The sequence below is a fragment of the Phymastichus coffea genome, unplaced genomic scaffold (genome assembly GCF_024137745.1).
Source record: "Phymastichus coffea isolate CEN01 unplaced genomic scaffold, Cenicafe_Pcof_1.1 PCOF00045, whole genome shotgun sequence".
Taxonomy (NCBI): Eukaryota; Metazoa; Arthropoda; class Insecta; order Hymenoptera; family Eulophidae; genus Phymastichus; species Phymastichus coffea.
Window position 1 is genome coordinate 366924 of NW_026706856.1, and position 26109 is coordinate 393032.

Below are 26109 nucleotides of genomic sequence, written 5' to 3' on the forward strand. Positions count from 1 at the left end.
GAAATTGAAATTTTCAATATTCTTTTCCTTCTTGACTTTTAATAATCTATGAAATTTTTGGAAATGTAGTAGAAGCGATAAGTTACTTTATACAATTTTAATTAAAGAAAATGAATGTGCTAGTTTCTTCACTGAATAAACAATATGAAATGATAAGACAAATTGTTTCACGTGATTGGACGCTGTGTTGAGATAATAAGATAATAAGAAGATGAAAAAGATGATTTCCCAAAGCGCTCCGGTCAATATATTGAATGCTGAACAAGCATCGATTGTCAAGGGACACAAGAGATGAGGCGAGACTAGGTATTAATCACTATGACAGGGCTTGAACACTGAACTGTCGAACTTGTAAAATTTTAATTCAGTATGCGAAGACAGCAGTTGAGTTTCAAGCTGCAGTAATGCTTCTTATGTTCTAACGAGTAAGAATATTTTAATTAAACTTTGTTGTTTGAATTTTCCCCACGGCTCACCAGATTGACATTCATCTAAGGATCGTATAAAAAGATTTTATTTTCACTTATTTTACCAGTTACCGTTGACACAAATTACCGTGGTCGGACTATAAAATTTATCAAACATAATAGGAAATTTTACGAAAACCGATGTGCGGATTCATTAGACATAGAAACTATTGTGGACAGAAACATAGCGAAAGAATTGATTCACGCCATATTGCTGTACAGAATAGTTTGCGTGTATAATAAAACCGTGTACAATTGTTTGTACGTCGAAAAATTGTCCGAATAATTGTATATTTTTATAAAAATAATTATATATCAGAGAAATTCCAATGCGGAGCCGTTATATTACTTAGGATTGGGAAAAAATTTATAGCCAATTTGTGATGGTAATTCACGCATTCTTTCGATATCCCAGTTTTACCGTGAGGTCCACTGTAACTTTTACATGATCTTTAACTTCCTGTTTCGATTCAATCAGTGTACGTATAAGTCTTTGATTATAGATTTAACGAAAACCAACATTGCGAAAATTCCTTATCTCGTTTGCGTTCTTTCACGAAGGATGTTTTTTCTTTAACTTTCTCCTTACTTAATTTGCCAAGACGAAAGAAAAATTGCCATCTTTCTTGTCTATCATAACAGCCTTGAGTATTGATCTTATTTTATGACGATAATGTCCCTTTTACGAAACTATGCCCTTGCATTTATTATAAACGGAAATTAGGTAATAAGCAGAAGCTTCGGTGCTCAATGACAATTGCAGGCACGGCAGCGTTGATCTTGCTATTTATTCTGTAGTAACATAACAATTTTCAGATTATTTGAAACTGTGCATATTGTGTGAAGAGACCATGTAGTGATGATATTCTTGGAAGAAAAGAAAATCAAAGCGAAAAGTCAAGTTGCCTAGATAGAGGACCAAATGATACACCGACCAATTTTCAAACAAAGCATCAATAATTATTATGAATATTTACATAAATACTACATCGGTCAACGAAACATACTCGTGAGTGGAAATATTGAAGCAAAAATATTTGTCGAAGGTAAAAAAGAGGTCGCTAAGTGAGAAAGTGAAAAGCGAAAGACAGCTATATCTAAGGCATATAGGACAGTAGTACACTGTAGTCAATTATTGTTCGGGCTAAACTTGAAAGCCTGAATGACTTTTTATAGAAATATTTTAGCAGAAGCTTCAGATTGAACTCTACATATTATTTGCCTTATCGCGAACAAAGACGTTTTGCATCGGAACGCAGAGTGGACACTGTTGCACTTCAGCGAGAGAGAGAGGGAGAGAGAGAGACTGAGAGAGATTGAAACAAGACGGAAATCAGGTACTGGCACGCCAATGTTTTTGAGCCTGCAAGGGAACCTTATTATGTATGTAGGTGTTGCACGCGGTGCTTGCTATGTACCTGTAAGTGGACCTATTCGCGTTTGAGCGTTATTTCAGCATGTCTGTCGTTTAGATGTGGTATTCATTGTTGGTTGTTGTCGTTGGATGCACGGAATGGAGGAAGACGAAAGAATTTCGGAGTTGAAATAAGTAGTCGCTGTCGCGCTTGCGCCTGCATGCCATTTCCATCGCGCAAAAAGCCTTGAGCTCGTACGGTTTGGTCGGTCGCGTGGTCACGCCGAGCATTAGACGGAAGAGGTGGTGGCTCCGTTCGGCCATCCCTTGAAATCCGCAGCATATTGACTATTCCACTTGATGCGCATCAATTATAAGCTCTAAGACGAAAGCTCGCTCAAGTTTCGAGAGCTAACTATTAATTGATATCAGGAATTAATGTTTCGCCTTCAGCTTGTCCGAGCAGACGTACTGCGAGCTTCATTATTGTTTGAAACTCGCTAACGAGGCTCATCTCAGATAAGCAGCTCAGCTGCCGACTGCAGATAAGAGGATTAACAGATAAACGCCATTCGAAGATTGAGCTATTTTGCGCGAACATTTGGATGTTTCGAATTAATTGCTCATTCTTAACTACTTGCCTATGCACGACAAGTCTGCCCGTTGGATCTAGCCAACGAAGCACCGAAGCACGTTAATATTTCGTTTGATTTATCGGCCGAAGCACTGTTTTAGTCAGCGTTAATTTGTCCGCGGAACGGTAGCGAGCGCTCGAGTCGACTAAATCACAAGTCCATGACGAGCAATAAAACTTTACAGGCATCTCCTGCTGGCAGTGGCCGAGCACACCGAGAATACCAGTCCCACTCCAAGGGATAACGATCTCCAGAGACAACGTACACAGCCATGAATCCTCTCTCGCGTTATCCTAATAGGCAGTTGCCTCTCCATTGGACATTCACGAGATTGAGTGTCCAGACCAAAGACGAGCTCGCATACGTGTTTCGTTATTCAAACGCTCGCTCCTAATATCACTTAAATCCCGCTAATCTTTCAATTTCTTTGATTTATCTCTGGAAATTCTACTTGATACCCTGCTGCACCGACGCGCATTATTTATACCTTAATTACCTCTTTTCGATACTCACTGGATAATGTGCAAATTTCAAGTTTTCAAGGCTCACACGTCACGGAAAACGCAGCCAAATCATCGGCATTTGTCTCCAATATTTCTTCAAATTTATTTGAATTTTTCTCATCAAGACAACAAATGAAAACATTCTTGTTAATGAGCATCACTAATTCATGGACAGTGGCAGTCGAGACGCGTATATATATATATATATATATACGTATGTAGTAATAAACTCAGCATGCAGTCTACCGGAGTACAATGTTTCTCAATATTTACTCGAAGAAGCTCTTGAACCGCGTCGACAGAATTGTAGCATTAAATTTTTCCAGTTGGTTGCCCCGCTTGTCGTCATCGTTGGCTTTCACACGGCAATCTCACTCGCAGCTAAGTGTCTCTTCCGTAGCAGCCCTACCCTACGGCCACATAACAGTTTGAGCTGGCGTTATAAACCTGTCTGTTCTCTGATATTTCAATTCGAATTTGCATTTACACTTATAGCACCTGCGCTACTGCAATATCTCTACGTACCTTGTGCAACATTTCAAAAACTTATATATATATATATATATATATATATATATATATATATGGGACGATCCATGTCAACCGGATCACTGCTGTGTCCAAAATTTGATGTGACCAAAAAAATCGTGCAACGACTCATTTTAAAGCTTGGGATATCTACTTTCTGATGCTGTGTGCGCCTTTGCAAAATTCAACATGGCGGCTCCAATATGGCGGCTACAAGAGACAAACTCGTAAACAAAAAATTTTATTTTTCAAATTTTTAGTAATAAATGTTAAAAAAATTAATATTTCATATTTTTTTATGAAAATCTGGCTCATTTCCTACAAAAAAGTAACAGAGATCATTTTCGCTAAAATGAAAAATAAAAAAGTTATAATTTTTTGAAAATTTTCAAAAATAAAAAACTGCGATTTTTTTACTCAGAAGGAAATGACTTTGGAAAAAAATTTAAGGAACAAAATTGCTTGAAATTCATCAAAACACAAGTGTGAATTTTTTCGAATTCCTTTGAGCGATTTTTTGCTTTTTGGATTTATCGGATTGTTTGAAAAATTAAAAAACTTTCCAAGATCTTTTACAAAAATTCATAAAATCGCTCAAAGGAATTCGAAAAAATTCACACTTGTGTTTTGATGAATTTCAAGCAATTTTGTTCCTTAAATTTTTTTTCCAAAGTCATTTCCTTCTGAATAAAAAAATCGCAAAGTTTTTTATTTTTGAAAATTTTCAAAAAATTATAACTTTTTTATTTTTCATTTTAGCGAAAATGGTCTCTGTTACTTTTTTGTAGGAAATGAGCCAGATTTTCATAAAAAAATATGAAATATTAATTTTTTTAACATTTATTACTAAAAATTTGAAAAATAAAATTTTTTGTTTACGAGTTTGTCTCTTGTAGTCGCCATATTGGAGCCGCCATGTTGGATTTTGCAAAGGCGCAAACAGCATCAGAAAGTAGATATCCTAAGCTTTAAAATGAGTCGTTGCACGATTTTTTTGGTCACATCAAATTTTGGACACAGCAGTGATCCGGTTGACATGGATCGTCCCATATATATATATATAGATCATCTCAGATTAAGTTTTCTCAGTCATACTGTGACTCGAATTGAATATCGCATAATTCGTTAACCAATCACAACAATCCTGTGCATGAACAGAGCATTAAAAAATATAATGAGCTTCAAGCAAAAGTAAAGACTTATTTAAATGACTTTAGCCAAGGCTCTGCCAACAGCATTTCGTGGCATTTGGAGATTTCTATTGAAAATAGTAAGCGGGTAGCTTACTCCTTGCAAATATTTTAGTAGTCAATCATTTTCATGATTATTTTTCCATCTGAAATTCGTTTTTCCTGATTATCAACTTCCAATCATAATTACATAATGCAATAGCACTTTTGAGGATTTCTCAAACATTGAGATATTGTACCTTTGTAACATTTGTGTTCATTTTACGAATAATCACAGTAACAATATTTGACTCTATCGTGATTTATTGTCAAAACCGTCAAAACCGATTCCAAAGAAGATTGATGAATGAACCAAAAAAGAAAAGGATGTATTGTATCTATTATAGTTTACTTTTCTAGAGCATCGTCTGTCAATACTATTTTTCCATTGTATACTATCCACATTTCAAGGTTCGATTACCTCTTCGGACCTTTTGCTCGTCGCTGTCTTTTTATATCGGTCAATCTTTCTCCGCATTATTCACGTTAATTCAATAATCTGTCGGCCTTGGTTTACAAATCACCGCATTTTCATATTTTACTTATAATTTTAGGGCCCTCTCAAATAATTTTCCCTATAAAATACAGGTAATCTTTTCGTTTTCAACAAAGCCAAGCCTTAACTTCTTTAAGGTCTATTATTAGGTTCCAGTAAAATCTCAGTCCCTCATATTTGACAGTCCTAATTTTGCTTTATTATGCCATTTGCCGACGAAAATAGATGTTCTGAGTGTTTGGCACTTTAATTTTTCCAATACAGGTTAATTCAGTATCATCGATCTTAACATTTTGCAAATCTTACCATATATGTCTTAGAAGCAATTACAGCGTTCTTCACTTTGCGAGTAAACAGAAATATAGTAGAGAATAACGAATCTCTGCTCTGTTACGGCGCCATTTCAATCTTAACAACGCGAATACGTTAAAATGACGTTTTTACTCGTTTTACCAGCATCATTGACAGAATACATTTTCTAGCCGATGAATAAACAACATTATCTTCATTTGCGAAAAACCTGTTTAGAAAGTCGTTCTTCTAAAAGATAAGCTATACTGAAACGTTCACGCTCTTTACATTGTATTTCCATGTAATTGACAAAAATTCGTTTCATACAAATCTGTGCAAAAATCTATTGCGCGTGAAATACGATCTAAAGGATCGATGAAAGTTTAATTAATAAATACCGATAGAAATTGTAGCAGAGAAAATGTAAAAAAGAATAAAAAGTCAGATTGAACGATCCGAGATGAAATGAAAGAAAGAAAAATGAGACGAGACACGGATGAGCTTCCACTTCTGAAGTTAGAGGCTTACGTGGAATAGGCGCGATTTAAAATAGTGACATCGTGCCCGATGTATATCTTGGTCCCCCGCGTCCCGCGGGATGAAACGCACACTCTGTCCCACAGGCGTTTTCCTCGTGTGACGTCAAAACGAGGGTCGCTTGCTTCCTTATATATCCTCGAACGCGTGTGGCTCCGAACATTTTTCGAGTTTTATTGAGAAAGAAAACAAAAGAAGAAACAAACAAGTCTTTGAACAAACCTCAAGACAAATTTTCGATATCAACTGGATTACAGCTATTAATTCAAGAACTTCACTTTTAGTGCCTTCATATTCAGACTTATACCTTCAGAGGGCTTTCATTTCGTTCTATCATTTTCATCAATATCTCATATCATCTTTCGATTAATATCTGTTCGTCTTTCATTCCTTTTCGAAATTCCGTCCTTATTCGCCTTCACAATGTCAAGGAAAGCTTTCACTTGCAAACGTTTATCATTATCAGTGTGATTATTACAAACAAGTAATTCGAAATAATTACAAATATTGTATCCGAACTTATCGAATTTTCTCTAAATATAATAACCAAGTTTTACTATGAAAATAATGGTTAACTATGGCTTCATCAGAAAAATAAAGATAATCTTGAAAGAAGAATGAAACTTGTAAAGGGCTGAAAATGTTTTTATATCTTCCATTATACTGAATTCAACAACTCAAGCTCATTCGAAAAAAAAAATTATTCATTGCTTTTGTATTTGTTTATTATAACTTTTATTTGTAGCATACATTCTTGAATAATATTCTATTCGTGCGTCAAGTTTTCTATTATCGAACAAAGTATTTATAAAAAGTATTGATCTAAAAATCTCATACATTATAATAGCATTAGTGTGAAATCTGAATATAGATCTTACGAATAAATTGAGTTGTAAAAGGAACTGAAACTCGAACTCGCGAAGTCAGATTTGCAATTCTGACGTGTACGTCGGCTACCGCGCTACTACACTAGTCACCTGATGTTCACTTTGAACATTATTTTTCTTGGCACCTATAAAAATATATCCGTCGATACGATTAGAAAAACCTAACTTTGTTTTCTATTCTTCATTTTTTGAAATTCATTGAAAATTGAAGATTTTTCTAAAAAATGCGACTATAAAGCAGAGGAAACGGTAATTTTTGAGATAAGAAATCCTTTTTTTTGACAAAAATCAGCCCTTAACGATTTTTCAATGGAGGGGGAGGATTGAAATATCAGTGATTAGTAACGGCTTCCCTCCTTTAGATAACTCTTATATATACGTAGATTATGATTATCCGGATATTAAAAATGACAGGTGTTACGAGTGGTAGATCGATGTTAAAAGAGAAGCTACCACAGATAAAGAGAAGGTCGAAGGGTGAAAAGATAAAAAAAGCGAGGAAGAAAGCGGAGCCGTGATATGTATGCAGAAGCTTGTAACGAGGTCAGCATCTTCAGTTTGGAGCTGTACTCTGGCAATTTAATCACCCACGGCCGGCGTTGCATGGGCGCACGTCTGCATAATGACGCAGACGCGGCTTCATTGCCGAGCACCTAACTCTTGCAGACACAGTAAGGCCATTTTCAAAATGCTCTTGGGATCATTTGATCCTTTGAAGAGGTGCTTTTTCGAATACGTGACTTGCTTCTAAACAGGTGCCACGGGCAACTTTAACAAAATGCCAAACGACTTTGCTATATTTTGTAAATGATAAATGACTCGACGGAGGCTGTTAGCTTACCCTCGGTTGGAAACTCATTGAAAAACCAGTTGGTGCTTTGCGCAGAGTTACACAGAGTCAAACTTTCATAGAGTTGGGAGAGCGTCAAGCTCACTAGCCTCATTCGAATAAACGAATCAGCAAATCGAAGCGAAGAAAGAAGATGGCCAACGGAGGAGCAATGGCAGTGGCGCACTCGTCTCTCGGAAGCTTCGAGCGGTGCAGCTAGCCGACGAAAGTCCTTCGACCGACACTGTTCGCGAGAGATGGTTGGCGTTGCTTGCGGCAGTAGCGGAAAGAAGCGTAACTTGACGGAAACGAGCCGAGCCTATCACGGCATTAGAGTCGATGGACGACTGGCTCTGCAGCGCAAACTGCTTTGATCCGAGCACTCGATAGCCGAGCTGGCGCCGGCACTCCACCTGGCAATCGGACGGATCAGCAGCCGGCGGAATTCCGTGGCGGCGGCCGTGCCGGATGACTGGCTGCAGACTCGAGCCGCGCACTCGAGCCGCACGAGCACCAAGGCATCCGCGACGACGAGCACTCGGGATGGATGCAGGCCAGTAGAGGGCGCCAACACGGAGCTCTTTCGATTATTAGCCACTTGTTCTTTCTCTTGTTTCTCTCCGATCACGGTCGTGCCACTGTACTAGCTTTCACGCCTGCCCGCGGTTTGTGCATCAAAATCCCCGGGCTGTCCGTCTTCGAGGAGATTCCAGGAGAGGAGGCGCAACGACGATCGCGCTCGTTCAGCCTGCCATTGGCTGCTTCAAAGCAAATAGACGTACCGTAACTCGGCCGGCAAGAGCTTGGCAAGAGATTGGCGCTTCCTTGCAAAATCGATTGTCCTCCCATTTCGACCGACGGATAATAGCAGCAAGCAATTTCTCGTGACGCCTGTGCAGTCATAAGGGGATATACTTATGCGCGACAGTTATCAGTGAAGTTTTGGCGATTAATTGCAATTCCGCGAACGGTAGCCGCATCGGTGATGTGCGCAAAGGCGTCTTTTATTATCGGTCAGCAGCAGCAGCAGCAGCAGCAGATATCGGATTGCTCTTGCGTCAAATGTCTCGGCTACTCGTTATTAATCTTCCACGCACGTACAGATCCACTCGAGTTGCAAGTGCTGGGCGGCAATTTGAAACTATTCATTCGAACGTTGCCAGCGCAAAGCATTAAGCTATGCCGCTCATAGGGACGCGCTTCTCTTCTTTATTTATATTATCATTAATATTCGACGCGTTCGAGCACGAGCCGGTCCAAGCGCTCAATCTCATTTTTATATATATTGCCCGATGAATTCTTTCCGATTCGTCCTCCGGTTGCTCCGGTTGCGCGCTGTCGCGAGATTCAGAGCCCGGTAGAAGCGCCGTGGGCTCCTTGGGTTGCAAGTCGCGAGGCGGCGCTCGGTCCGAGCGCAATGTCACGCTGGACAAGATTGGCGCGCGCACTGCGTTGGCCGATCGTTTGCTACTTCTATTGCTTTCATTGCTCGTCCCGGAGTGGACGTTATCACTAGCCAGCCGCACGCTCGATTGAAATTCGCTGCTGGCCCGTTTTCGCCGACCGAACCTAACCACGTGCTGCTTTACGCTTGTGACTGTTCGTTTATCCAGCATTAAGCTCCGAATAGGCTGTTAGTTGCCCACGCGCGCAAACTAATGCATGTATTAACACTAGATGTGCCGCATGTAAATGACATTCCGTTGGTGTTCACGGGCAACTCCAAACAGCAAGTCGCAACGGCACCTGTACGTCGAACGCTGGTGCGTTCGGCTCGCGCGCGCGCGCGCCGCCGCCGCCGCCGCAACAATCCCGACGCGAGTGCCAACTCCGTCTCGCACGCAACTTCCGACTGGTAATTATTAAATGTCAAACGCAAACAGCATCCAAGTGCCCGTAGCGAGTCGAAAGTGGGTCGGCGGAAGACGTTTCGCGAAGCAACGGGCAGCTCGCGCGTCGACGTTTCGTCGTTCGTTTCGAGGCAACGGCCAATTGGGCTCGCAAAGCCCGAGAGCCGCTCGGGGATGGACGTCGCATGCCGGCATGTCCTTTGCGGCGCAGCCCGTCTCGACCAGACTCGACCGTTAGACCAGTCAAGATGTCGTTCTGATTTTGGCGGCGGGCCTGCAACAGCTGCAACATGTCGGTGTTCTTCTTCCGGCTGCACAACCTGCGGCGCCAGGCGGAGGAGGCGCGCAAGAAGCGCCAGCGCCGGGCCGGGCAAGGCGGCCAGCGCAGCCAAGACTGCAGAGACCAGCCGCAACCCACGGCCGGGTCCATGGCCGGCGTGAACCGCGTGCACCGGGGACCCAGCAAGCTCTTCGAGCGCGCTCCCCTGCAGCCCAGCGACTCGCTCGACGAGATCGCCTTCCAGATACCGAGGTAATCTCGCCATTCCCATTCGATTCCAGTGTCCGCTATCTCGGCGTTACGACTGGACGCCCCATCCGCGCTCCCGCGTCCTCGACCTGTCCACCCGTCCGAGCACCGTTTCCCCTTTCCTAAAGATTACCCGCAAACGACTGCCATCCCTGGCAATCCTGCGTTCGGCTTTTCAATCTCCAACCTTGCTTTCAAAACGTTTGCCTTAAATAAGCGCAGCCATTGCTTGCGCTCGTCTCTGCGCTATTCAGCGAGCAGAGGAAACTGCTATAACGTAGTTAGCGAGCCGGAGCACTTGACATCTCGCGTAAAATTATGAAAACTGCGTGCAACAAGCGCGTTAACTTTTCTCGGGCCAATTAGCCACAGTTCCAACGTATTGTGTATTGTTGGCGAGCCTCGCTGCAAGAGAACAAGTTGGCATAACTTACAGAACGAAAATCATTTGGCGATATTGAAACATCTACAACCGCAATTGAAATGCAATCTTAATTCGTCAAAATCTAGGGTTTGTATTGTTTGCCTTGTTTTTTATCAGTTTCATAGAACAATAGGAATATCCTTGTTCGCGCTAAGATGTGCAGTGTATACACGTGCCTGGTGACCTGCGACCATGCACGTACATATGCGCGGCACCCACGACTTTTATAGACGTTCAAGGAAAATCCTATAAAGTTTAATGGCAGACGTGAGGCTGAGTTATATTATATATAAAGCAGATAGGACGGTATTTTCCTTAAGTAATAATGAGAGCACATTGAGTGACGTATGTTTAATGAGCAAGAAGGCAGGAAGGGAGGAAAAGCGAGCAACTAGTGAGACAATGTAAACGGCTATTGCGCGTGTGGTTGATTGCAAGCGAGTCTAACAATAGTTCATAGCGCTGGAGCTCCGCTACGTGACGTTGAATAGGCAATTAATTTGATGCGTTCAGTAATGAAGATACTCTTTCCTTCAACACGCGCTACCTTGTATAATCTACACATAAACCGGCTCACGACTACACAGCGTTCAACATATGTAGATTTATATGCTACTCACTTAACAGCACTCTCCAGCGGATCACTACCTATTTACTTTAGCGACCTATACATCTTAACGTTCTTGTTGCATATTAGCTAATCAATGCTCGAGAACGTTGTAATTTTTATGCAACAACGTTAACTAAATATTTATCCCTGTATCGCTCGGCTTTACAGCCCGTAATCTTAATTCCTAGAGAAAGAAAGGAAGGATCGCGCGGTAAAAATAATAAAAGACAGATCGCGGTTGGGCTCCCAGACCGGCAAACGTTACGCGTGAATCGGTCCACGAGAGGTACGCTGTCGTGGGCTTGCGTTGCCTGTGGGCTTACATTCTAACGCGCTCGGCAAGCAGAGCCGAACATCACCTCTCAACGCATTCGAAAGATTATTTATTTACTTACAAGCCATGGTAATATAGTTCATATTCTACTCATATAGCTCTGGACCTTCAAAAATATCCGAAGCGCATTATTACATTCGATAAAATCATATAATTTTATTAGCCGTCCCTTGCGTTTACAGTTGACAGTTTGATAGTTGATCAAACGAAACTCCGTTCATTTGCTCGTGAACGAAACAGAATGGAAGGGGGATGAGATAGTGAGAAAGTCAAGGTATGGAAAAATACAGACTCATGTTAGATTGGGATGGATTTCGGCAGACACTTCTCTGGCATTTAGTCTTAATCGAAAATAATAGCCGAAACATTTTCGCTCGGTCGCTTACTCTCCCTTCCGAGTTATCGGTGCTCTGATAAGACAGATGAAAAAGTCATTCGTTTTCGTTTATATTGGTCACAGCTGTCTTTTCCCACACACAAACATATAGGAATCAACTTTTTTTAATGAACGAAATTCAAGAAATTCCAATATACTTGTAAGAGGGTACTGATATTTGGCCTACTGTACCACAATCTCAGTCTTATGTTTCCCACAAGTCTTGTCATTTCGATTTTCGAACTGAGGCATGCTCAAAAATAAACAGCTTATTATTTTAGTTGTAGAATTTTTCTTAAACGGAATTGCAGGGCGCGGTTACGTGTTTAACATTTTATAATTATTTGAATCGCAATAGCTAGTATAATATACTAGTAAAATATAGTAGAATATTTTTTAGGAATAGATACGATGCTCACATAACCGATAACTAAAGTAATTGGCAAAGCTTCCAGAAGGACATGAAGCCCTCGTTTGGTGAATTGTTACAAAAATAGCTCGACTAAATTATTTTGTAAAGCTCTTGTCTTTAAAATACATTTTATTTTATGACAAGAAAGTTATAAAAGTTAATGAAGATGGCGCATTAAAAAAATTCTTGAATATTTCTTAAGGGATAATGAGAATGGTTGATTGTTCCCAATCAAATGAAATAACGCTATAACCATTTGATATATTTGGTCTAAGCACGTATATCTGAAAAGCACGTTATCCGAAAAAATATGGCTTTTCACTGTAAAACTAAGATTTTTCCAAAATCTCGTGAATATCATTTGTCGTTTTCTTTGAGAGTGAAATCTTGAATTGGGATAATTTTGAATGATTTTGAAAAAAGGAAAAATATGGGTTTCTAAGATTTTTCAAGAGCAAAGATTAGCGAGTAAAAAAAATATAAAAACAACAAGTTAATGGGTTAATTAGACGGAAGCCACTAGCGTAGTATTTTCCGTTTTCAAAGACTGCTCGCTTTGACTACCGCCAACTTGTCAATTTCCAGTGTAAGTGTAACAGTGAAAAGCGTTTTCATATTAGTTGAAAATAGCAGCTCAACGATTTCCTCGTTTATCTTTCACAGTCCGACGCGTTTCTAGGTTGGAGTATCGTAAATTAGCTTGCAATCGCGTGCAACGCGAACCGAACGCTTTTATCGAAGCCTTGAAAAATGTTTGCAACCGTAAGCTGTAACTGCATTGGTCTTTTTGAAAAACTTTATTCATCAATAGACCACTGGGAATGGGGGAAAGGGGGAACGGGAGTGGTATACAACAATCGTAGCGGATCAATTACTGCGGGCAAATTGATCGCGCTGGCAAGAAACAATTGAGTAGTTTACGCGGAAAACCGCAGAAAAGGTGCGAGAGAGGGATGGTGGGGCGGCTGGCAATTGACGTATATAGGAAGCGAGCGAGCGAGTAGAAAGGAAAGCTCGAGAACAGTAGCGCAGTAGGTAAGCAGGATTTCCGTGCTCGCTCGCTTTCCGAGCTTCTGCCGCGATACGATAGAGAAGCCGATGCAGGGGGCGCCTGTCGTCGCGGAGACGTGGATAAAAGCTCGTTTCTCGGCACGCGCGCTACCAGTACGTGGCGTGGCCAAGCACCGAACTACGCATCGCGCGGCAAACGCTCGTCCACCCTCATTTTTAGTTAGTCGATGACTCGCACCATCGCAGCTCTATTCAAACTAACTTGAACAGAGCTGCGTTTTTTTCAATTTAGACGACCAGTTTGATTCCGCTTAAACTTCATTACATAGTCATTTTGCAGTTTCGGGATGAATAACTGGCGTCGTTAAATCCAGGCAGCGGGGCAGCGGCGCAGCGGCGCATTTATCCAGTTAAAACGCTGTCGCCTCCCGGAGGAAAAAAGTAAAACGAGAAAATAAAGATAAAATAAACAAAAAAGGGAAATATAAAGCTGCAGGCCAAGGTACACCGGCTGGAGCTGAGAGAGAGGCGATGAGCTTCTCTGCGCTCTCTACTCTCTGGGGCTAATGCGGCGGAAGTGGACTTTCAACGATATTACCTTTAATCGCATCGAGCCTTCGAAGCTTCTTGCCTATCTCTTTCTAGAGTCGGCTATGAGAGAAGTGGAAGCGTAATAACTATAGCAAAACTTGCTTAGCTTTTTCCGAAAGTCTTCCGACAATAGCATTGGTATTGACCTTGCGTTATGCACAAATCGCCTCCTCGATTGGACGCTGTATCCGCGCGTCCATTTTTTTTATACGGCTTGTGTTTGCAGTTGCAGTTGAATTATTGCTGTCATTGTCGCTGCTCTGGCTAGGCTGCTAACGGCCGACCAGCAAGTGAGCGGCTGCGGGCGGCTGCGGGCGGCGGTGGGCGTCTCTGTTACATGCTCGGATGCTTCTAATGAATGACGGAGTGCAGAGCTGTATCGGTTGTTGTACCCGAGGGAACGATTTGCTAGGTTGAATGGAAGGAAGCCAGCAAACGGAAGGGCTGTAGCGCCGACATTTGCGTCGAACGCTTGGCTGACTATAACCGAGACGTGATTATTGGCATTCGTGACGTCAGGTCAGTTAACGAATGCACCTGACCAAAGTGCTAGGTAGACATGTATTCGTCGTCGCTACTCCCGCAATGATCCGCAAAGAAACAAGGAGCCACAAACGAATGAGGAGCTGTTTGTTGAAGCGGCACCAGAAGAAACAAAGCTCGAGGCGTCAATTAGCACCGAAATCACGGAAAAGTTGCGCCTGCAAAAGCCAGCGACTCTCCGAGGCTACCGACTGAAGTGATGAGAGTAGGCGGATCTACCGACGGATCGTCGCTCTCTGCTCGCGCCTCGCCCCACTCTTTTCGCCCACTGCAATGCTCACCGCGGCTGAACATCCTTTCGGAGAGAGGACGAGATCCCAGTGAGCGCGGTGGTTCGGCTGGTCGATCAATCGACAAGGCAAGTGCAGTTTTCATGGGCGTCGTCGCAGACGCAAACCCGCCGCGGCTAAATCCACGGCATTCCGCGCGGGGAGCTTTGACAAATTTCGCTGGCTGCTGGCTGATAAACACGAGCGCGAGCGGCGGCGCCGTCGAGAGCGGACTGCAACAATGCCGGGAGAGCCTCATTGTCTCTGCACGAAGACGCTGACGTATTGTGCCGCGACGCGGGTATTTGTTCGTTGCTCTATGGAAATAGCGCGGAGAGGGAGCCAGCGGCCGCTGAGTGCACGCGGATAGGCGGCCTTTGAGCCGGCAAATGCAATTATTGAAGTTTCTCGTGAAAGCTCTCTCCCCCTCATCTGCTCCCTCTCCCTCTCGTCCCTGCTATTTTTTCGATAATTGCCTTGCTCTCGCTGGCATGTGCCGGCTGATTTTTCATTTTTCGGCCCTCGCCTGCTCGCGGGGTCGTCAACATTTTCTAGCTCTGCGCGCCTCATCCTCAACGGATCAGCTGGCGTCTTGGCGATAGACCACGACGACTCTGTCGAATCAACTTTACCAAATCGATTTTAGTTGGAGCTCTGTAGCCGAGGTCGGGTGTCGGTCGCCCATCGTCGATCGCGTGCCAATTCCAATTCCGAATTGACGAAACGCCGCTCGAGTAATCACTAATCTGCGACATCGATATCCATAGCTTCTCCTTGTCAAGTTGCGCACGCACTTTCGCATCCCTCGACGACCTTTTCTCGGTTGTTAGTTTCATATCTGTGTAGAGATTCCTAGTAACAATCGCTGCTCAACAGGGTATCGACGCTGCAAACAAGCTAATGAATAAGTCGGGAAAAGGCCGAAGAAATGAAGAGTTGCACTCGAGGCCGGTTTGCGAATCGAGAAATACAGCAAGTGAAAATATCGCTGGGTATTTCGAGGCAGTCATGCAAGTTGGACGTGCAAGAGTGAAAAGCTGGAACGGCAGAGACACTTACAGGCCGGACGTCGGTCTTGGTAATTGAAAATCGATGCCCGCGGGACGAGTTTACTGAACGTGCATAATACAGCCGAAAAGTAGGGAAAGTCAGTCAGCGGCGACAAAGTGGACCTGAAATTGTCGAGCGCAGCTTTGCCTGCAGCTCGACTCGAATGAGCCTAGCATTATTCGCACTGCCAGCCTCTGTTTTCGTCTGCTGATCTTTTGGCGGAATATTACTGTTTGGTGCTCGTGCGAGCCCGTCATCGCAACTAGACGCTGTTTACAATACATTAACAAGGCGCCGGCATTCCTTTAATCAGGACAAGCGGGAGGGCAGTCGAAGCGCAGTTCGAGCGAGCAAAGAGGAGTCGAGGCGGCGAAAAACGAGCAGACAGCAGCCGCAAAGGGATCAAGCGAGCAAATATTGATATTTTTCAAGATTTTTCGTGTTTCGCGACGACTAATCTGGAAAAGGCTGCGCGTACGGAGGAGGAAGGAGGTGCCGCGCTCGCAGTCGGAGAAGCAGCCGACAAGAAGAAAGCGCAGTCGGGCCAAGAATAAACGAGAGGTCAGATATTCGCTGGAGCGAAAAAGCCAAGTATAACGAGGGCTTGAGTTTGGCGCTCCTCAAGGGGACTTGCGCTTGTTACTCCAAGTTGCGTCGATTGTTTGAAGATTACACGGATCCCTGCGGCAGTCTTATCAATCTTACGATTGCGCGCTCGTGCTCCGATATATGTTCTCCAAGCGAAGAATAATTTACGAATGCAAGAAACTGCTTTGGACTTGGACCGATCGAGCATCGATTTCGCGCAGCGACCCTCTCTCTCGCAAAGCAACAATCGGAACATACGAGTCGCGCAGCGATGCTTCTCCCGACTCTACTCCCCGACGGACGTTACGTCGTGCGTTGTAGAGTTTATGCTGAACCTCATCCTTGCAGCCTCGTCCGTCGGGCAATACCTCGCAATATCTGGCCTGCGCTCTTCCGGTTTTCCGGTTTTCCGTCGACGTTCGTTGCTCTTGAGCACGCACAAGGGCCACCGTTTGTGCGTCGCGCGATCTGCGACGTTTGTTGCTCCTCGGTACATAGCCGGTGCGAATACTAGTGGTCCTTATTCATCTGGGACGCGTACGAGGCAACTTATATCTGACGCCCGTGGGAGCTCGCGTTGGCTGGCACAGCGCGGGCCAACGAGAGCACGAGATGCCGCGCAATTGATTATTTTTCGTCAAGGTCCCATCCCGGCGCAATGCTCAACGTCTACACAGATCGACGAGGTCGCGAAGAGCTGGCGAAGAATCGCAAGCAGCACTCGCGCGGCCCAGTCGATCGATAAATCGATGATACTCCTAGGAATGAAAATTAGCGATTAGCATCAGCCTTCGCCGGAACGACATTTAGCAGCGGACGAGCAGCCGCGGACGCACGCTCGCACGCGTACGAAGCGGAGCAGCAACCGGTTCGACCCGAGCTGGCAGGGCCCTCGCAGTCGCCAGCGGATAATCGTCGAGCTCGCTCGCCGTATTTTCTTGTCGGCCACCACGCTAATTACTTCGTTCGGGCGATAAGGCTGAAACGCCCTGTGCGCGCGCTCGGCCCATCTTCCCAGCCTTTCTTCCCGATGACGCCGCGCGGCGCCAAATTAATCTTCTTTAAGCCGAGCTTCTAACTGTTATGACCTGATTATCGCTGCAAAATATGCGCGCAAGCCACTATTCCGCTTCTGAATATTCTACGACAGATTAATCTGTCGTTACGTCAGCTCTCTATTCAGATCGCGTTATTCAACGCGCTCATTAATTAATGGCCGCCTGCAAGTTAGCATTACTTTAGCCAGTGGATATCCGAGGAAATGCTACAAACGTTAAATTGTTCGTGGATGTCCAACGCACTGGCACCAACTCGTGTTGAACAACCAGTCGACACGCCACAAGTGCAGCGCACACAGGCCGGGCAAGCCGAGAACAATTCAAGCGCCGGAGCGGGCAGCGAGCGAGAAGGCAGCAGCGTGCGTCGAATCGAGTGCCTGCAAAACTTGTGCTCTCGCCGGACTGCACCTGCAATCGCCTCTGGCCGCGAGTTCGCGGCGTCGATCGCAGCCATCGAGATAATGCCTTTGTTGCGTGCCGCGGAAAGGCTTGCCCACGGGACAGTCGACCGAGCGTCTTCTCCACGCAGTAGTGCGCCTCAACGCTACGTCAGCCGCGTCCGCGCCATCGATCTGCTCGGCGGCATCGGCCAACGGCGGCCGCGACGGCCGCGGGCACGCGCGCGGCGCACTGCGAGCCGTCGGGCAGGCGAGCCGCGCGGCCGCGCAACACGTCCGCGGCTCGGCCGCGGGGCGCGGGCCGCGGCGGCGCAGCCCCGCGCGCGTCTGCGCGCGCAGCGCGGCGCACGTTGCTGCGGCCGCGGGCGCCCGCGCGCTTGGCGATGCGACCGCCAGTCGGCGCCTGCTCGCGCGCTCAGGTGCACGTGCGTCGCTGGCGCTGCTGCTGGTGCTGCCGCGCGCCCCAGTCCCCGTCGGATCCGAAGCGCGACGCGGAGGCCGCCTTATGGCCTTCCTCAAGCGCAAGTGCAGGTGCCTGCAGGCGCGCGACTAGTCGGCCGCGCTCGCCGCCGCCCGCGGCGCGCCGTGCGCGCGGACTCGGCGCCCCTCGGCGCCCGGGCACCGACGGCCCACGGACATGAGAATCGGGCGGCGGCGCGGCGGGCGAGGCAGTTTCGAAAAAGCGCGCGCCGGCCGACGACTGCGGCAGCCGTGGTGCCTGCGCAGCCCCGACAATGCCAGCGGCCCGCGGAGGCCGCCGCGCAGCTTAGCTAGTTGCGTGCCCGTGTCGGTCGCGGGCGACTCGTCCCCCCTCGGCTCTCCCGCGGCGAGCGACCCCGGCGACGCGCAGTGATTTCCGCCGGCGCCTCGCCGACGATCGACCAGTCGCCGTTGGCGCGGCCGCGCTCGGCCTCCGCCGAGCCACCCTGACCGTCCACTCTGCTTCGGTTTCGCCGCGGCGCTGCACCGCTGGCCGGCGCGACGGCTCGCAGCCTGCTGGTGGGCGAGTTCGCGGGCTCCGCCGATGCCGGGCCAGCCGGAGACTACTCGCCGAGACGAGCCGCAGCCGTGCACGGCGCGGCACGGACAGCGAGGCAGCTGGGTACGAGGGACGCTGCGCACCGGCGGCCGCTGCTCTGGGCGCTGACGTTTGCCGCCGACGAGCGACCGACAGTGGCCAAGATATCGCGTGCCAGTTTCATCCGACTACGCTCGTCTGCCTTCTGCCTTCCCGTCGTCCATGCGATCATCCGGTCCCTGATCGACGATTGTGTGCTCACTTTTTTACGCGAGAACAGAAGCAACATCGACTAAGTGTTATTTTAATATAAAGATAGGTTTAATGCTCGAAACATCAAGACAGCAACAAGGTAAACAAGACAGAGAGGGAGCAAAAGAAGAAGCTAATAAGGCAACTATATGCTGGTTGGCGGGTCCAAAAACGTAGGCTATTTCTAAGCGACTGTCTCCGGCTATCGATTGTCGAGTCAGAGATCAACAATCCATTTACCTGTATAGACAAACTACACTTTAAGTATCAATATATCTGTATACCACACTTCACAATATACGGCGGTCCAATCGTTTTCTCAACAACTCTCATCAAGTGGTCCAATTTTTTCCTTTGTTTACCCAAGAACAATCTGTTCTCCGATCAAAGTGTCCTGTGGTCCAACATACAGTGTCTTAGATCCTTTTTAAGTACCAGTATACACGGAACCTAATCTTAAGCAAAAAGACAATTGAAGTGGCAGTGGGAGCTTTTCAAGAAAATAAAGGAAAAATACAACAAGAAGCAAATCCCACGAAATCTCTATATTCATATGGATTGGTATATACAAACATACATACATACACAACATACATACATATATATTTATCGTGCGTGTATTTTTTACGAATATTTATGTAAAACTCTGCCAAGTGACAGGTGAACAAGTAGTCAAAGTAGTGTAGTCAGTGATATGCCGATCAGCGAACAAGCGGCGGCGGAGCCTGGCTGATGAGATATGGCGTCTTCGAGTCGTTACAGCAGCTACAACTGTCTTACCAGCTGGGACAGCTATGATCGCATTCCAAGGTACTTTTCTGCGTCTTCCTTTCTTAATATTAATAACTTATATTAATAACTTATTAATAAATAAGTGCTAATATTTACGCTGCGTACTAATTTTATGCTGAGGATTCATTAAAATCAGTGGCGTTCCCGCAGAGCCGCTCAAGTCTATCTCATGATTTTCAGATATTCAGGTTTAAAGTTCCAATGAATACATTAGATCGGTTAATTACTTTTAAAATTATTATTGTACTAATAAGATATAGTAAATTTTTTCCGAAACTTTACGTAGAGTTAACTTAAGATTAAGCTTTTGGTTCGATTTAAGTCAACTTATATCACAGTTTATTTGGCACACTTGACTGAGATATTTGCCATGGCTATACAGCGTGACTTTGCATTGAATCTTGTTAAAGTTTCAGAACTCGTCCAGCTTTTCTATTTTCGAAACAAGATATTCACTGTGTCACGCGAATGTAGAATCAGCCGAGTTGATTGTTCCGTTAGGCAGGATGTTTACGAAAAACAAGTTCAACTACACAATGTATCTGAAGTTTGAGGGACTCCAATGAAGGTTTGAGCTTGGAAAAGAGCTACTCGAGCCATAAGAATTCAGTGTCAACTCAATTGTCATAACGCTCGAACTTGGCCGGTTCTGTTAGGATGATATGCTTTCGATCAATTTAATTTGTCGATAAATGAAAAAAGTACTCTGACTCGACGTGCATTCCTATTGGATTAATTTGCTCTGGAATAAAGTTATTATCGAATGAACTTGGCACTACGAAGCAATAGAAAAGCTCTGACAAGCTCTTCGGTGACTAATAAAATAACGGGGATTTCGAAGGGGAGAGAGCGGCGTGGCTTTGGAAAGTAACGAAGGAGGCGAACGGAGAGCGAAGGCTGCAGGTTGGAAACGCGCGATAGTTTTTCGCTGCGGCTACAGTGGAGTATGACGGATTGGTAGAAAGCCGTGTCAAACGGACGGCTCGTGCGTAGCTGTGGTGAGATAGATGATCGATCGTTTGTCCGAGGTCCGCTAAATAATGCTTGAATGATCCGCGACGAGCAGCGGCCAAGCCAGCCAATGTTTGTCATCCATTTTCATCGCAGTTATTTACCGAGGCTACGCGCTCTCCGAGCTACCGTCTAAATTAGGACGCGACAAATAGGCTATTAGGTGCGCGCGCGATCGTATCACCCGGAAGCGCTCCAATCAGCAGAACGAGAGAGAGAGAGAGAGAGAGAGACGCTTAATCTGTGTTTACGGCAGGCAACGGAAAGAGCGAAGGGCGCCAGCCCACGAGCCCACGAGCCCACGAGGAGGGAAGAAAGGAAGCAGGCGGCGAACTGGCGAACTGGCGAACTGGCGGCCGCGCGTGAGCCGAATCCACCGCAAACAATTATCGCGGCGTGCGGCCCTCCGACAATAATAATCTCGATGATGCGGCAATCGAGTGCGTGGCCACGGCTGGAAAGAAGCAACTGCAATTGTCGCTCGTTACTCGCGTGCTTCCATTACCGCGGCTAGCCGCAGCTCCGACTCGCGCCTCGAGGCTCAACGACACCAATTAGACGCGGCGGCCGAGGACCAGCCAGCTCGATCGATCCTTATTCTCCGTATGCGAGCTCTGTAATCGCACTCCTTTCGGGAAGAGGTGCATCGAAAGAGATAGAGGGCGCAAGCCATCCGGCGAGCAGGGCCGCTCCACGGCAAACGAAAGATCGCGAGCAAGCGCTGTCGGATTCCAGCTCGATCCAGTTGGACCCAGTTGAATGGTTCGCCGATCGGACGCTAACAAACGCGACGACGAGGAACGAGGCAGCCGGGAATCGGGGGAATCAACGGTCAATTCTGTGCTGATTAGGCGCGGCTTGCTGGCTGCTCTTCTCGATTGCTCGGGTATCTTTCGCGACTCGCGAAGGACAACGACGCGATCGCAGAGATTGGCACGTAGGGGGCTTTCCGCCTCGAATGCAGGCCAAAGTCATCGAGCCAATTCGACGAATAACCGGTGCTGTTAGGCGCGCGCTCTTAGAGACCGCGAAAAGGTCGATTGCGGACAAGTTAGGCGCTCGGAGCTTATCCGAGTGGAGCGAAAGAATGACGAGGTTCGATCGTCTCGGGGCACGAAGGCAGGAAGGTATGATTTTGTCATTTCAAACTCGGCATAGCCTATATTCCGTGCCTCGTGTTGAAATTCTGCTCGGAGATTCCCCGAAAGAAGCTCTACGTCAGAGTGAACTTTCGGAAGTAGGATGCAAATACCTTTCCACCTCCAGAAATGGTCGGCATTCGACTGCTTTAATACCGAGATTTTCACGGAATTTTCTTATTTCCTTGAAATGCCCTTCGACAAACACCATGGCGCCACGGCGCCACGGCAGGGGACGATTTTCGCAAATAATGAGCCGCGAGGAAGGCTCGAGGGAGAGTACGGGAAAAAAGAAGCAGACGTTGCTAGCGCAAACAAAGTGATCGACGGCTGCATAGACATTTCAGGCGGATGCGATAGTTGAGCTTGCGCAAAATCGAACGCGTTCCGCGCCGTATTAAATCGTCCTTCCGCGCGTCACTAAGCGCAACCGACGTGCAGACTCGCATACTACGTGAATTAGGAACGTCGCGTAAATGAAAATCCACCTGGGACTGGAACCGAATAGAGTCTCTAGGCGAGACAACGCGCTCAATTATTAACGTTCGCACTCAATTATTACGTTGGCAATGGTCAAGTGTACGCGTCGCTGCAGCGCACTCTTTGATTTATCATGCTTTCCGGTAGCTTGCCTTGCGCAAATTGCGGTGTAATTTTCTTGCCCACTTTTTCCCTGTGGTAGACTTTCTCTTGAAATTGAAATTTTATTACAAGATCCAAGACGCTCTCTATGCGGAAAACAGCGTCCTACCAGCTATAGGCACTGGCGGTGCTCCAGATTTTCCGTGTTTCATCTCTCGCCTAGGCGTTTACAAACCTTCCCTCCGTTAAACCAGCCGCGATGCTAACCAAATTGTCCATGACTTTTCAATATTTGTCCTTTCGCACTCTTTTAATCGACTAATGCTTACGATTATTTTATGTTTCAGGTGAGTTTCAGGCCGATAACTAAAGCGCTAACCGTGAGTTATTTGGGAGCACTATCGAGATTGAAAAATTTCAACGGAACCCTGTTTCTGACCTGTTAAACTTGCTGTATTCGTAAGGTATGATTCGTCGATAGTAAAGTTTGCAAGAGTGAGCAAGCTCTTAAAATGTGCTAACTCGTATGCTTACTTTGGTAAGTTCGAGTGGGCGTTGGTCATGGGATCGATCGACTGACTGGTGGCTCGATAATCGAGCCGCCAAGCCAGTGACCGACAGCCAGGGTATCGTAGAGGAAACCGACTTTGATGAAACTTTGCAAAAATATTCCCCATGAAGCGTTAAAAAACACACGATTGCCCTGAGAGCGGCTTACCCTTGCTTGCCTCAACTTATCCGAATAGTCTTTGTCGCTCGCTGCAACGACCCGCTCGTATATTAGACTGAGTCGTGCCAAGTGATTTCAGCTGCTCGTTAGGGCGCTTATCGCGTCATCGATCGCCTGCCGCTCGAAATTCAATGGAAGCGTTCGAGCAGCTGTCTACGTGTAACTGCTGTTGTTTGTGTCTGGGTCTGGCTGGCGGCGCTCTGGCCAAGTGAAAATACCAGTAGTGAAAATAGGCGAAGCTCTCCCGGCTAAGCAATAGCAGCTGCGATAACTCTGTGTTGCGGGGCACCGACGAGCAGCTCCCAGGACGCTGATAAATCCAGGCAACAGTGCTGAAAAATAGAGGCGCCGTGAGATCGGCTGCGAATCCAGCGACGCAGCTGTGGGATCCTTCCGAAGAGGAAAAGCTTCGAGAGAACTTCCATTGTCATCGGTAGCCATTTTCTCGATGATCCTCGTCGAAAACCCGTTAGGTGATGAGGTCAATTTGGAAATCCCGCTGGGATCTCGACCAGCTCGCAAGCTACGGCTACATCGATTGGAAATCTGCCTGCCGGCAAGTTGACAAGCTCTTGTCAAAGTACTTTTGAGGTACTGGAAGACGCAACAAGCTTTGTTTCGTCTTGTCGCTCACGCTTGCTTGGCAAGCTACCTAACCGTGGACCGGAAAGTTTGGCGCCGCCAAGCAACGACGACCAACCGAGGCTGAAAGCTTGCCTACGACTTGCGCACGCCAGCGCACACAGCCCCGGCAATTTTGCTTGCTGCAACCGCGAAAGCTCGAACGCTGGGCAATCCAACTGTTTTTCACGGGGCACCGGCAGTGCCGTCATCGAGCGCCACAAGTGAGCGCGCCGGCCAAAGAGAAAGAACGACCAAGAGGAAAAGCGGGAAAAGCGGGAAAAGCGAACAAAGGAGCGAGGCGAACGGCCACGAAAAAATAGACTTTATAGAAAGTGCCAGTAGTCGATTTTGCCTGGCCAGTGACTAAACTCTTGTCGTTCGGCGGTGCTGCGGCGCTGCGGCGCTGCGGCGTTGCGGCGCTGCTGCCAACGACAGCACTATCGGACCAAACTCCCACTCCTCTTCCTTTCTCTCTTTCTCTCTTTCTCTCTTTCTCTCTTTCTCTCTTTCTTTCTCTCTTTCTTTCTCTCTTTCTTTCTCTCTTTCTTTCTCTGCCCGCCTGATTTTCTCAGCTCAGCTCTATTTTTCACCAATGCCATTCTGCCTGGCATTCGCTTCGCTCTTCGCCTTTGTGCATTATTTATTTGGTATGATCCGCGCTCAGGCTCGATTTTTAAGATTACAAGCCAGAGCCCGCCATTAGTCCGCGCAAACCTGGCTCTCTTTCTTCGCGATGTTCTTTACGTTGAACCGACTTGGATACAACTTGCCATTTACGCACACGCGACTGCGTATCTCTTCAGAGGAGTCTTGCCGCTGCTTCTTGCGGCTCTTGTAGCCAAATATTTTCATCCGACTTTATTCCGTACAGTGGCTCTGAGAGTAACTTTCTATAGAATTTTGGTGCCAGACGCAAAAACTGTTTTTCCAATCGCGCGTTTCCTATTCTCGGCTTATCGATTCGTACGACTTGTTGCTGAAGCTTTCGGTTGGTTTTTATCGATTGCACTAGATAAAGATACACATCATTGATACTGATTTCGGTACTTTTTTTTTCAGGGTAATAAAGCCTTGATTATTGTATTCCAATTGTATCCTTTTCCTTTATTTCGTTTGATATTTATTATTTTTACTAGTTTTATTATTCTTTTTCAAGTTGTGGCGCTTATTGAAATATTGATTTCCCAAAGAAATGAGGTCAACAGCCTAGCACAGTGGACTAACAGCAGCGGCGCGGAGTGTAAATGTTTAAGCAGTGGCGAGGTTCGGGTGACGGTGACTAAAGACGGCTGACATACATACCGCGACACCGCTATGGACAAGATTTTCAGATATTATCCCCGATTATCTGACTTTCTCAGCCAGGTCCGTCGTTGACTAAAAGTAGTAACCGTACGAGAGTTCGGCTCGTTTGTTTGGTGAATCTGGCTTGCATTTCCATCCAATCGATCGCTTCTGCCCCACCAACAATAAGCGTCTAACTCGCTAAGGGTTAGCTCGTGCATCAGGCGTCGAATATCATCCGTATTTCCCCATTTTCCGATTCTCCGATTTTCCGACTTTCCGACAATCCCAAGATAAACTTTGAGCTAGTTCGAACAAAGCGTTGGCTGCCGGCTGCGGTCGCGGCTGCATTCGTCCACGAGGACAGGTGGGCTTGAAAAAAAACAGGCGCTGGAAAAGCTCGTTGACGGCGTTTCAGGGACCGGCAGAGCCTACCAAAGTCGGGTTCTCGGGGCCCTGCAACGATACTCGACCTGCAAGCCTACGCAGCCGGCAGCCGCAGCTGTTCGCCTCGGGCACCGTTGGCCGCAGAAAGTCGGGCAAGGACTGTCGGACAGGTTGGAGCAAGAGGAGAGTCGCTTGCTTGTTTTATTAAAGCTTCATTTTTAATTGAATGTTGACGTCAATCAAGTACAAAGAGCGCTTGCAACGTTACGCGGAGAGAAATGAACTAACGCGGTGCGCGACGTTGACGAGGTTCCAGCTCGGGCTCCGGGATCATCCGAACACTTTCCCGTGTCCTCTCGCGTCGTCGGCGTACGACGACGGGGGCGACTTGGGCACAAACTTTCGCCTTCGCTCGTGGCTCGCTGAGTGACCTCGGGACAGCCCTTGCGTGCCCTTGAGCTAACCCCAACCGTGCGACCTTCCACTGCTCG

At 46.4% G+C, this 26109-nt stretch overlaps 1 protein-coding gene across 8 annotated transcripts in view; it reads left to right on the forward strand.

Moving 5' to 3' along the window:
• The window catches only part of LOC131664760 (potassium channel subfamily T member 2), a 94506-nt gene that overhangs the window by 30169 nt on the left and 38228 nt on the right, over window positions 1-26109 (forward strand). The window contains exon 2 of one of the 8 annotated variants that reach the window (XM_058936100.1): window positions 9890-10138. The exons of 4 other annotated variants lie outside the window; for them this stretch is intronic. In XM_058936100.1, coding sequence (XP_058792083.1) covers window positions 9890-10138 — 249 coding nt within the window. Of the gene's footprint in view, window positions 1-9889; window positions 10139-18241; window positions 19880-22953; window positions 23058-26109 lie in introns of those variants that run through there. 3 more of the 8 variants (XM_058936102.1, XM_058936104.1, XM_058936105.1) reach the window with 3 other exon arrangements.